The sequence below is a fragment of the Chrysemys picta genome, chromosome 2, assembly GCF_011386835.1.
Source record: "Chrysemys picta bellii isolate R12L10 chromosome 2, ASM1138683v2, whole genome shotgun sequence".
NCBI lineage: Eukaryota > Metazoa > Chordata > Testudines > Emydidae > Chrysemys > Chrysemys picta.
In genome coordinates this window covers 163,333-177,182 of record NC_088792.1, presented here as the reverse complement: position 1 = coordinate 177,182, position 13,850 = coordinate 163,333, and the positions used below count along the sequence as shown (strand labels likewise).

Here is a 13,850-nt window from a genome sequence, read left to right as displayed (position 1 = left end):
ATCACAGGTATTATTTCACCAAAAAGGGTATGAATCACCACGAAAGTGAAAGTGGATTCAGGGGAACAAGCATTGTGCTTTTTTCCAGGCAGAACTGCTTGTAACAGGACCTTTTGAGAGCTGCAAACCCACCCAAGTCCAGGTCCTCCAAGCTCCAAGATTCATTTTGGTGGCCACCTAGGTCAATTTTCCCATATATAGCAGAGGATAAAAATGGAAAAATGGGTTTTCCATACTGTCCATCTTGGTTACACCATAAAATTACCCATCCCTTTTCAGGAACCACTCTCAAGAGATCAAGTATCAGGGGGTAGCCATGTTAGTCTGTATCTAGAAAAACAACAAGGAGTCTGGTGGCACCTTAAAGACTAACAGATTTATTTGGGCATAAGCTTTCGTGAGTAAAAACCTCACTTCTTCGGATGCATAGAGTGAAAGCTACAGATGCAGGCATTATATACAGACACATGGAGAGCAGGGAGTTACTTCACAAGTGGCGAACCAGTGTTGACAAGGCCAATTCAATCAGGGTGGATGTAGTCCACTCCCAATAATAGATGAGGAGGTGTCAATTCCAGGAGAGGAAAAGCTGCTTCTGTAGTGAGCCAGCCACTCCCAATCCCTATTCAAGCCCAGATTAATGGTGTTGAATTTGCAAATGAATTTTAGTTCTGCTGTTTCTCTTTGAAGTCTGTTTCTGAAGTTTTTTTGTTCAATGACAGTGACTTTTAAATCTGTGATAGAATGACCAGGGAGATTGAAGTGTTCACTTACTGGCTTGTGTATGTTACCATTCCTGATGTCCGATTTGTGTCCATTTATTCTTTTGCGGAGGGACTGTCCGGTTTGGCCAATGTACATGGCAGAGGGGCATTGCTGGCACATGATGGCATATATGACATTAGTGGATGTGCAGGTGAATGAGCCCCTGATGGTGTGGCTGATGTGGTTGGGTCCTCTGATGCTGTTGCCAGAGTAGATATGGGGACAGAGTAGGCAACGAGGTTTGCTACAGGGATAGGTTCCTGGGTTGGTGTTTCTGTGGTGTGGTGTGTAGTTGCTGGTGAGTATTTGCTTCAGGTTGGGGGGTTGTCTGTAAGCAAGGACTGGCCTGCCTCCCAAGGTCTGTGAGAGTGAGGGATCATTTTCCAGGATAGGTTGTAGGTCGTGGATAATGCGCTGGAGAGATTTTAGCTGGGGGCTGTATGTGATGGCCAGTGGTGTTCTGTTATTGTCCTTGTTGGGCCTGTCCTGTAGTAGGTGATTTCTGGGTACCCGTCACACCACAGAAACACCAACCCAGGAACCTATCCCTGTAGCAAACCTCGTTGCCTACTCTGTCCCCATATCTACTCTGGCAACAGCATCAGAGGACCCAACCACATCAGCCACACCATCAGGGGCTCATTCACCTGCACATCCACTAATGTCATATATGCCATCATGTGCCAGCAATGCCCCTCTGCCATGTACATTGGCCAAACCAGACAGTCCCTCCGCAAAAGAATAAATGGACACAAATCGGACATCAGGAATGGTAACATACACAAGCCAGTAAGTGAACACTTCAATCTCCCTGGTCATTCTATCACAGATTTAAAAGTCACTGTCATTGAACAAAAAAACTTCAGAAACAGACTTCAAAGAGAAACAGCAGAACTAAAATTCATTTGCAAATTCAACACCATTAATCTGGGCTTGAATAGGGATTGGGAGTGGCTGGCTCACTACAGAAGCAGCTTTTCCTCTCCTGGAATTGACACCTCCTCATCTATTATTGGGAGTGGACTACATCCACCCTGATTGAATTGGCCTTGTCAACACTGGTTCGCCACTTGTGAAGTAACTCCCTGCTCTCCATGTGTCTGTATATAATGCCTGCATCTGTAGCTTTCACTCTATGCATCCGAAGAAGTGAGGTTTTTACTCACGAAAGCTTATGCCCAAATAAATCTGTTAGTCTTTAAGGTGCCACCAGACTCTTTGTTGTTTTTCTCAAGAGATGATTCTCTTACAGGAGATATGGCTCCCTACTTCTGGGGAGCCATAGAGCCAGTAGAATCATAGACTTTAAGATCAGAAGGGAGTATTATGATAGTCTAATTTGACCTCTTGCACAACGCAGGCCACAGAATCTCACCCACCCCCTCCTGTTTCAAACCCCTAACCTATGTCTGAGCTATTGAAGTCCTCAAATCGTGGTTTAAAGACTTCAAGGTGCAGAGAATCCTCCAGCAACCCATGCCCCATGCTGCAGAGGAAGGTGAAAAACCCCCAGGGCCTCTGCCAATCTGCCCTGGAGGAAAATTCCTTCCCGACCCCAAATATGGCGATCAGCTAAACCCTGAGCATGTGGGCAAGACTCACCAGCCAGACACCCAGGAAAGAATTCTCTGTAGTAACTCAGATCCCACCCCATCTAACATCCCATTACAGGCCATTGGGCATATTTACCACTAATAGTCAAAGATCAATTAATTGCCAAAATTAGGCTATCCCATCATATCCCATCCATAAACTTATCAAGCTTAGTCTTGAAGCTAGATATGTCTTTTGCCCCCACTGCTCCCCTTTGGAAGGCTGTTCCAGAACTTCACTCCTCTGATGGTTAGAAATCTTCGTCTAATTTCAAGTCTAAACTCCCTGATGGCCAGTTTATATCCATTTGTTCTTGTGTCCACATTGGTACTGAACTTAAATAATTCCTCTCCCTCCCTGGTATTTATCGCTCTGATATATTTACAGAGAGCAATCATCTCTCTCCTCAGCCTTCTTTTGGTTAGGCTAAACAAGCCAAGCTCTTTGAGTCTCCTTTCATAAGACAGGTTTTCCATTCCTCGGGTCATCCTAGTAGCCCTTCTCTGTACCTGTTCCAGTTTGAATTCATCCTTCTTAAACATGGGAGACCAGAACTGCATACAGTATTCCAGATGAGGTCTCACCAGTGCCTTGTATAATGGTATAAACATCTCCTTATCTCTACTGGAAATACCTCGCCCGATGCATCCCAAGACCGCATTAGCTTTTTTTCACGGCCATATCACATTGGCGGCTCATAGTCATCCTGTGATCAACCAATACTCCGAGGTCCTTCTCCTCCTCTGTTACTTCCAACTGATGCGTCCCCAGCTTATAACAAAAATTCTTGTTATTAATCCCTAAATGCATTACCTTGCACTTTTCACTATTAAATTTCATCCTATTACGATTACTCCAGTCTACAAGGGCATCCAGAGCTTCCTGTATGATATCCTGGTCCTTCTCTGTATTGGCAATACCTCTCAGCTTTGTGTCAACCGCAGACTTTATTAGCACATTCCCATTTTTTGTGTCAAGGTCAGTAATAAAAAGATTAAATAAGATTGGTCCCAAAAGCGATCCCTGAGGAACTCCACTAGTAACCTCCCTCCAGCCTGACAGTTCACCTTTCACTATGACCCATTGTAGTCTGCCCTTTAACCAGTTCCTTATCCATCTTTCAATTTTCATATTGATCCCCATCTTTTCCAATGTAGTTAATAATTCCCCATGTGGAACCATATCAAATGCCTAAATGAAATCGAGGTAAATTAGATCCACTGCGTTTCCTCAGGGCCGCCCGGGGGGGGGGGGGGGGGGGGGGAAGTGGGGCAATTTGCCCTGGGCCCCACAGGGGCCCCACGAGAATGTCGGAGGCTCCCCCCTGCCTTTGTCTTCCCCCATCCCCCAGCGCCTCTGCGCGCCGCGACCAGTAGCGGCCCTGGAGAGCGCTGCAGCGGCGTGGCTCGGGCAGGGCCCGAGGTCCTCCCGCTCGGTAAGGGGGCGGGGCTGCGAGCTCCGGCGGGCCGAGCAGCAGGAGCTCCTGGACATAGCTCGCTGAGGCTCTGGGAGGCGGGGGTAAGCGGCATGGTAAGCTCCTCTGAGCTGGGCACCCCCCCCCAGCCCTGACCCCCAGCTCCGAGCCCAGCCCCTCTGAGCTGGGCACCCCCTGACCCCCAGCTCCTCTGAGCCGGGTACCCCCTGACCCCATCCCCCACCATCCCTGGCCCCCAGTTCCGAGTCCAGCCACTCTGAACTGGACACCCCCAGCATAAGAATACAATAAGAGCACACTAATCCCTTGGCATGTGGAGGGAGATTGGGGGACAGTGGTATGATAGGAAGGAGACATGAGGGACACAGCCCCTGGCTTGTGGTACGGGGTGGGGAGAAAGAATGGGCCATGCAGAGCCCCGGGCATGGGAGGAATGGGTTGTCACAAAGCTCCTGGCATGAAGGAGGAGGGTGGGCATTGCAGGGAGTCCCTGAAATAGAGGGGAATGGGAAGGGAATCTTTGCACAAAGGGATGACTAAAGGGGGAATATGATAGATGTCTATAAAAACTTGAATGGTGTGGAGAAAGTGACTTAAGGAAGTGTTATTTACTTCTTCTCATACCGCAGGAACTAGGGGTCACCAAATGAAATTAATAGGCAGCAGGTTTAAAACAAAAGGAAGTATTTCTTCACACAACGCACATTCAACCTGTGGAACTCATTGCCAGGGGATGATGTGAGGGCCAAAATTATAATGGGGTTCAAAAAGAATGAGATATGTTCATGGATGATAGGTCCATCAATAGCTATTAGTTTAAATGGTCAGGGATGCAACCCCATGCTCTGGGTGTCTCTAGCCTCTGACTTCCAGAAGCTGGGAGTGGAGAACAGGAGATGGATCACTCCATGATCGTCTGGTCTGTTCATTCCCTGCCATTGGCCACAGTGAGAAGACAAGATATTGGGCTAGATGGATCATTGGTCTGACCCAGTATGGCCGTTCTTATGGTGTTCCCTAACTTTTGAGTGTTTGACTTTCTTTTAATTTATCTTTTTTTGGTGATTACTCGAATGAATGAGAATAACTACAGTTGAATTAGAGTAAAAATGTATATAGAGATATAATCCCCTTCTACTTCAGGGCATAATAAATAAACCAACCACAAACTGGATTAAGAACAAATTTAACTTGTGAGATTATTCCATAACCACAAACAAAACCCCAAAACAAAAGCCATAATAGATACCTTCCTCTGAAGCATCTGAGACTGGCCACTGGTGGAAACAGAATATTGAATTACATGTGCCACCAGTCTGTTCTGATACTGCTCGTCCTGTGTTCCTGTCTGCAGACTCAGGCAGACAGTGTTGCATTGTGGTCACATTCAGAAGGTTCTTTCACAACCATAAGGGCTAAACTTTTGTTTTGTTTTTAACGAAAGCTTAAATTCTATAGTGAGTGTTTCTCAGCCCAGATCTACACTAGCGGGGGGTGTGTGTCGACCTAAGATACCCAACTTGAAGTCGGCATATCTTAGGTTGATTTACCTGGCCGTGAGGACGGTGGTGAGTCAACCGCTGCTGCTCCGCCGTCGACTCCGCTTCCGCCTCTCGTGAGCTGGAGTTCCGGAGTCAATGGGGAGTGCAATTGGGGATCGATTTTATCGCATCTAGATGCGATAAATCGACCCCTGATAGATCGATCACCCGGCTGATCCAGCAGGTAGTGAAGACCTGCCCTTAGACTCCTCCTGAGTGGATTTGTCATATCCAGTTCTAAATAAGTGTGTCAAAATGTCCTTAAAATATCCCAGATTCTGCTTTATAGACTGTATTTTAGATAAGAGAGGCCCAGGTCTGGGGACTTAAGACTCTAGGAAAGACTGGGCCCAGGAAAGCAGGACGGAGGGAATGAGGTGTCTCTGTTACTGCTAGGGGCCAAAAAGCGATTAGTAAAAGGAACAGGAAAACAAGGCGGGTGCAAAGCTTGTTTGGTTTCTGTGTGTCCCCCAGGCAAGACAGGTCTCTCCCTGTATCCCACAGAGAACACTGGGGGAGAAGGGTCTCTTCCCCCCTTTAGAGTAGCTATGGGGATCTCCCTACTCCCCCACCCATAGATAAGGCTGTGAGGTCCTTCTCCCGCCCAGAGAACTGCAGCTTTCTCTCTCTTTCTCTCTCTCAAGGCCTCTACAGAGGACACTCCAGGTCTCCAGCTTCTGTCTGAGTGTGAATGGTTTCCTTGTTCCTGGGCACTGAGACCCTGTGCTGCCGCCTTCAGGTCCACTCTGGGAATTGGGGCATTCTCAGGGGGCTGGTGTGTGCAATGAGAGTAGGTCATTGTGAGGTGCACGAGCCATGTTTTCCGGGACAGAAGGAGTTAACCTTCCTAGTCCATCCTTCCTCACCCTCCTTCTCTCCCTCCCTCCAGCTGCTGCCTTTTGAGTCCTGCAGCTAGGCCAGGGGCTGACCTTCACAGGCAGAGTTTGCTCACTGAGCATGCTCACTTCCTTCTGCTGTCTCTCATCTGCTCCAGGGACCCCTGTGCTCACAGGCAGCGTCCTGCTGGGAAGGAATGTATACAGCACATCCCGGCTCCAGGCTTACCACAGGTCAGGGGCCCAGCTGTGGGACCACTAGCTCCTGCTCCCTGGCTCTCCCTGCCTGCACTGCTGGGAGAAGAGCCGTTGCCATTTGGTGCTGTTGGTGCTTCAGTGACTGAAGGAGAGATGGGGGGACATGAAGGGGGATTCCTGTTTTGACTGCTGCAGCAGCCAGCACTGGCTGAGGCAAGGCGTAGCCCTACACCACAAGACACGCCTTTCACACATTCATTGCTCAAATACTACAGTGACGGGGGCTGAGTAGGGATGGGGGTGGATTTATGATAAATAGATTTGGATCATGTTCTGCTTTTTGTGGCATTGGGGTGAAGGTGTATCCATAAATTTATGGGACTGCTCTAAACACCTGAAATAGAGGAGCTAGACAATAAATGTCTTTTCTTACATCAGCTAGGCTGATTCTGGGGAGCTGTGTCTTTGCAACCTCATGTCTTGCCGTGTGGCTGAGTGACAGCAGTTTTAATATCCTTTGTGTGTGTTGAACCTTTGTATCTGCCTGTATATTTGTGTGAATGTCTGTGTAAATGATGTATTTATCTTTTGTGTGTAGATATATTTGATTATATAAGGGGGAGACTATATTAGAAGGGTTATTTATTATAGCTCCCATCCAGTCATACAGAAGATGGGAATGAATTAGGGAGATTTTTATATCTATTTTATATTGTGATCTCTCCGAGGCTGGAACTGTTCATAGATTCATAGAGTTTAAGGCCATAAGGGACCGTTAGATCATATAGTCTGACCTCCTGGATAGCACAGACCATTACATTTCACCCCATTACCCCTGCATTGAGACTAGCCACTTGTTGGCTAACGTGCCTTCCAGGAAGGCATCCAGTCTGGATTTGGTTAATTAACTCTGTGTTAGTTATTAGTATACTGATTAATAAAATGGGCACTGATTGGGATCCACATTAGAAATAATAGGAATACTTTTAGAGAGAGATGTTTCAATAATCCTATTGCCACTGAAGTTGGTGTTTTCCCCAAAGATGGCAGCACCAGAGATGGATGTGTTTTCTGATGAGGACTTGGCAGTGTTTGCTATGCTAAAAGCAGGACAAAGGGCTAGAAAGGATGGCCCATGCATTTCAGTATGCTTTTGGGACCTGAAAGGGAGAGGAGAGTGAAGAGATACAAGCCAGATGCTGCCTCACCAAAAATGGAGGAGACACACAGTTGTCTGGAACCAGATTACAGGTGTGTTTTGTCCAAGCCACAGATGGGTGGTCTGCTGGATGAGATATGTTGGTCTGCTGGGCAGGTTCCTTCTGAGAGAGCTAGTTGACAGAAGCTCCCATCTTCCTAGCATTTCTGGTATTCCTGCAGGGATCCCTGGATACTAGTGCTTGGGTTAGGGCCATGCTGAAGAGTTAAGAAGTCCTGTTTCCCCTGTATGTGAGGGCTGAAGGATTTTGGAGATTGATACATTAACCCAGAGATGCCTGTGACTTGCTGCTAAGTTCCAGTTTATTCAGTATTTCTTCTATGGGTTTGTTTCTCAGTACAATGGTCTAGGCAGTGACATATCTGAGATCAGGTTATTTCCCTGCTCGTAGTCTGACCAGACAATTCTTAGCCCCTAAACAAGAATCTCCAGCAGAAGGATAGGATAAACCCCTCTTGTAACCTGGTAACATCTCCTGTATTGCTGTGGTAGGCAAACAGTGAAATGTCAACCCCTCACAAGCTGCAGACACACACAAAGCTGTCAGTAAGCAGATTGCTGCCCCAGGCCACCACTGTCCATTCTACCATTATGGAAGAGCCAGCCCTGCTGAGTAGGGAATGGCTGCTATATTTGTCTACAGTCACTGAATTGCCAGCAGGGCTGGCTCCAGGGTTTTAGCCGCCCCAAGCAGCCAAACAAACAAACAAACAAAAAAACCCCCAAACCAAAACAAAAAAGCCTCGATTGCAATCGCGATCTGCGGCGGCAATTCAGCGGGAGGTCCTTCGCTCCAAGCAGGAGTGAGGAACCGTCCGCCGAATTGCCGTGGAACAGCTGGACGTGGTGCCCCTCTCCGAAGTGGCCGCCCCAAGCACCTGCTTGGTAAGCTGGTGCCTGGAGCCGGCCCTGATTGCCAGTGTCCAACTCATTTGCTGGTGAAGTATTAGGGCATCTGCAGTATGAAATGGGCTGTAAAATCTATATTACCTCACCCACCTTGTCACTCTAATGCCCTGGGACTGACATGGCTACAACAACACTGCATACATATGTAAAATCCATAGTCAGTGTCTCTTTACTTTACCCATCTCTTCTTTCACTTAACTGGGTGTGGCAGGTATACTCCATGTTCCCCATAGTATGCAGCTTTTATTTCCTGGGGAAGACATGCTTTCTTGTATACATTAGGCTTTTTGTTACACTTGGCTTGATATTTATGCCTAATGGCACCCACTGTGTTATTGTTTGTGCCTATCAATCACCTTTGAGGTGTCTGTCACTCTAGTATGTAAGAATAAGGGCAGGTCACCCTGGCAAGGTTATGGGGGTATTGTAGAAGGGGAGTAGCAAATCAAGCAGCATGCCCCAGTCACTAGCTCTATGCTACACTGACTCCTTTTTTCACAGACTCCCCTTCTCTGTGTCCTTTTTCTGTTCTCACACTCACACACACACAATATCACTCTCTTTTCCCAGCTCTCTCTCTCCTGCTATTTCTCTTTCTTGTCCAAAGGGCTTAGTTCTCAGTCTCATTTGCTGGAAATGCTGCCAGTGAATGTTTGTGTGTGCTGCCTGCCAGGTCTCTGGGGAAAAGGCCTGGAAATACAGTGCAGGAGGAGTAGTGGGAGCAGGGGAAAGCCATTGTTTCTCACTGTTTGCCTGGTGCATTTTCCAACTGGAAAAATCTCTCTGTGAGGCAGTGAGTTTCATGTCATTGCCGAAGCCCTGCCCCCCCTCATCCCATTGCTCAGAATTTGCCATCCCCTCATGCTGAGGAGGAGAGGTTGCCGTACTGCTACTAAAAAGCTCAGACGTGTTTTCAATTTGCCTCCTGCTTATCTCTGTTGTTTGGACAGAGAGGTTTAAAAAGCTGGATTTTCTGTCCCTGCAGAGTAAACACAGAGAACCCGGCAGCACAAACTATTTCTGGCTTATCAGTTGAGGAATGCAGCAGCTGAGGATTAGCGTGAGTGGGCCGTCAGGAAAGCCCTGAAGGGGCCCCCTCCCCACTCAGCTCTATTAGAAGTGTGAGAGCCCAGCAGGACTCAGAGGGGAGAGTTGGAGAAAAAGACAGAAAAGGGAAAGAAAGAGGAAGAGAGAGAGTGAGAGAGGCTGAGCAGACCCTGATGGCTACAGATGAAGTTACAGGAGGGGCTCGCAAAGCTACGAAAAGCAAACTTTTTGAGTTTCTGGTCCATGGGGTGGTGAGTCGGGAAAGTTAGTGAGCTGGCTTGGTCTGAATAGAGGAGTGAGTGGATACTGGAAGCTCTGTGCTGGGCTGAAAGCAGCCCCTACAGTATCTTCTGGGGGCTTCGGCAAAATGCCGTATAGCTAGAACACAGGGATCTGTGAAGCCCCCAGAACATGCACCGAGTCATTGGTAATGCAGGGTTGTGTTTGGGGGAATGTGTGCTGCAATTTCTGCTCTTGACTCTCCATGAATGGTGGATGGTTTGCTTTTGAACCTGATCACAGTGCAGGCTCTGAACTGGATCTGACCCTAATGGGCTCATTGGACACTCGGTTCTGTTGTCAAACTTTTGTGTGTTGTTTGTTTTTTAATTCAGATGAAAGCCCAGTGAAGCCTTGAATGGTGCTGCCTCTGGTACTCGTCTTATACTTAGATGTCCTGTATCTTCTGGCTACCTAACAGGTGGCTTTGAGGGGTTCTAAGAGATTAGCTCTGCAGATCTTTAGCAGTCTGTAGGCACTCACTGGTTAGGGAATCTTAGGTGGTCTGGGTGCTATGCTTTAAGGAATCATTAAATCTTTATAAGATTACTACAGTGTTTGGAGACCTCCTGACACTCAAGCTCCCCATTTATGGGGAATTGCAAGCCCCTGTCCCACCATCATTGGAGAACATGTTCTTTAGATGCTCCTGCCAGTGATTGAGAACAATCACAGCTTATGACATTGGGATTTCTTAAGGAGTCTTTAAATTTAGCAAACACCAGAGTACTCGAAAGTCCTAGGAGTACAAATGCTGAATGAATTTCAATGATCATGTGTACTTTCTCTTTTGAGAGCTTCCTGCTATGACATTTCCAAGACATCAGCCGAGAGCTTCTATATCAAGATCACAGGAATCTTAAGTGCTCATTTTTCAGATTTCCCTAAGTGTCTTCATAATTCAGGACATGCCAATCCCGGCTGCTTAGAGTGTAACTTGTAATTTACAAACATTAGATATTGTGAGATCTGCAAGGCTAGGGACATTGAAGTGGTGTGCTGTTTGTGTGAGAACTGAGAGATGATGACCATTGTACTTGTGTCCTACAGAACTAGTTAAGGAATATATTGTGAGAATACACCTGATATATAGGGTTGGCCTGTGGAGTGGCCTGGCAGTGCATGTGTGGGTGGATGTGCAGGTGTGGCCTGGTGGTGGGGGGTAGTGAGCGGGCATGTGGGCAGGGGCATCTGGGTTTCAGATGTGCAGGCATGTGGGGGCGGTATGGCAGTTGGCAGTTATGCAGGTGTGGCCTGGTGGTAGGTGGGTGGGTGGACATGCGGGGGCAGCCTGGCAACAGGCAGGGAATCATCTGGGGGTGGCCTGGAAGCAGATGGCTGGGGGCAGCCTGGGGGTGGGTAAGCAGGCATATGGGGTGGCCTGGTGGCAGGTGCATTGGCATGTGGGGGCAGATTGGTGAGCTCACAGTCTGTCACTCAGGAGTGGCCTGGCAGCAGATGGGTGTGTGGATGGGCAGATGGGTGTGACTTGGTAGCGTGTGGCAGGCTTGCAGAGTGGCCTGGCGGTGGATGGGTGTGGATAAGCATGCAAGGATGGTCCGATGGAAGGCAGGTGGGTGGACGGACACGTGGGGTATCTTTTTTTTTTTACAGTTTCCAAGGTTTTTTTGGTAATTCCAGACTAATTAACTTTTCTATGGTGCTAGGAAGATAAAGAACATAAGAACGGCCACGCTGGGTCAGACCAATGGTCCATCTAGCCCTGTATCCTGTCTCTGCCAGTGGCTGGTGCCAGAAGCATCAGAGGGAATGAACAGAACAGGGCAATTGTCCAGTGATCCATCGACTGTTGTACAGCACCAGCTTCTCTCAGTCAGAGGATTAGGGATACTTGTTTGGCTGAAATGGTTATTGCAAAACACCAACATGGACATGGTGTGATAGAGAAAAATTGGAAAATTCTGTAAAGGAGAATCAGGTCTCTTCAATGTTTGAAATTTTTGAGGGTGTTGACAAAATGGTGGTTATAAGGGAACTGGTTTCCATTGTTTATTAGGACTTTCAAAGAGCCTTTGATGTAGTTTGTCAAAGAAGGGTATAAGGAAATTATTTCCTTCTCTGCACTGGGATTTCAGCCATAAAACTGTGTAGCTATAGTTGTGCAAGCCCCTGGTGTAGACACTTTTGCACCGTGACTTGCTTTAGTGCAGCTTTTCCCTGGTTTCAAGATCTGACAGGACCTCCTCTGCCCCATTCACCCCTTTATCCCCTCTCCATCAATGAAGTTGAGGCTTCTTGCCTGTTCTCCTCTAACCTGTACACCTGCCCCAGTGACCCCATTGCTTCCTGCTTGCTTATCTCCCTCACCTCCGCTCTCATCTCCTCCCTTGCCCTTCTCTTGAATCTCTCGCTTTCCCCGGGCTTCTTCCCTTTACAACATAAGCACAGCTTAGTCTTCCCTATCATAAAAAGTAACCCTTGACCCTACCTGCTTCCTCAACTACTGTCCCATCTCCCTTCCTCTGCCCACATATTGGAACGTGCCATTTGCAATTGTTGCCTTGATCTCTGTCTATCTGAGCGATCGATCATCACCATAGTATCTGAGTCCCATTCATGTAAAATCAACGGCAATAAGAAAATCCCAAATAGATTTATTGAAGTCTGTGGGGATAAAAGCTCTTGCTGGGGTAGTGTTTTCCTTTATTTTGGTTGGTTGATTTGTTAGTGGGGGGGATGTTTGAGGTATGTGGGGGTATCGAGACTCTGAATGTCATTCTTGCTATGAGGAGTCCTGTGGCACATTAAAGACTAACAGATTTATTTGGGCATAAGCTTTCGTGGGTAAAAACCTCACTTCTTCAGATGCATAGAGTGAAAGTTACAGATGCAGGCATTATATACTGACACATGGAGAGCAGGGAGTTACTTCGCAAGTGGAGAACCAGTGTTGACAGGGCCAATTCAATCAGGGTGGATGTAGTCCACTCCCCATAATAGATGAGGAGGTGTCAATTCCAGGAGAGGAAATGCTGCTTCTGTAATGAGCCAGCCACTCCCAGTCCCTATTCAAGCCCAGATTAATGGTGTTAAATTTGCAAATGAATTATAGTTCTGCTGTTTCTCTTTGAAGTCCATTTCTGAAGTTTTTTTGTTCAATGATAGTGACTTTTAAATCTGTAATAGAATGACCAGGGAGATTGAAGTGTTCACTTACTGGCTTATGTATGTTACCATTCCTGATGTCCGATTTGTGTCCATTTATTCTTTTACATAGAGATTGTCTGGTTTGGCCAATGTACATGGCAGAGGGGCATTGCTGGCACATGATGGCATATATCACATTAGTAAATGTGCAGGTGAATGAGCCCCTGATGGTGTGGCTGATGTGGTTGTTACAGGGATTGGTTCCTGGGTTAATGATTCTGTGGTGTGGTGTTTAGTTGCTGGTGAGTATTTGCTTCAGGTTGGGGGGCTGTCTGTAAGCGAGGGTTGGCCTGCCTCCCAAGGTCAGTGAGAGTGAGGGATCGTTTTCTGGGATAGGTTGTATATGGTTGATGATGCACTGGAGAGGTTTTAGCTGGGGGCTGTACGTGATGGCCAGTGGTGTTCTGTTATTTTCCTTGTTGGGCCTGTCCTGTAGTAGGTGATTTCTGTACCCATCTTGCTGTGTCAAACTGTTTCCTCACTTCCCCAGGTGGGTATTGTAGTTTTAAGAATGCTTGATAAAGATCTTGTAGGTGTTTGTTTCTGTCTGAGTGATTGGAGCAAATGCAGTTGTAGACAATGGATCGTGTGATGTGTCCTGGATGGAAGCTGGAGGCATGTAGGTAAGTATAGTGGTCAGTAGATTTCCGGTATAGGGTGGTGTTTATGTGACCATCACTTATTTGCACTGTAGTGTCCAGGAAGTGGATCTCTTGTGGGGACTGGTCCAGGCTGAAGTTGATGGTGGGGTGGGAAATTGTTGAAATCCAGTGGAGTTCTTCAAGGGCCTCCTTCCCATGGGTCCAGATGATGAAGATGTCATCAATGTAGCGCAAGTAGAGGAGGGGCGCTAGGGGACG

At 47.3% G+C, this 13,850-nt stretch overlaps 1 protein-coding gene across 15 annotated transcripts in view; it reads left to right on the top strand.

The window, feature by feature from the left end:
* Window positions 1-13,850, top strand: part of SMARCD3 (SWI/SNF related, matrix associated, actin dependent regulator of chromatin, subfamily d, member 3) — a 235,408-nt gene that overhangs the window by 58,820 nt on the left and 162,738 nt on the right. For 3 of the 15 annotated variants that reach the window (XM_005313326.5, XM_024113503.3, XM_042857117.2), the window contains exon 1: window positions 9,600-9,794. The exons of 7 other annotated variants lie outside the window; for them this stretch is intronic. In XM_005313326.5, the coding sequence (XP_005313383.1) occupies window positions 9,717-9,794 (78 nt within the window). In that variant the 5' untranslated portion in view covers window positions 9,600-9,716. Of the gene's footprint in view, window positions 1-6,252; window positions 6,405-9,520; window positions 9,557-9,599; window positions 9,795-13,850 lie in introns of those variants that run through there. 5 more of the 15 variants (XM_005313324.5, XM_005313327.5, XM_065582497.1 and 2 more) reach the window with 5 other exon arrangements.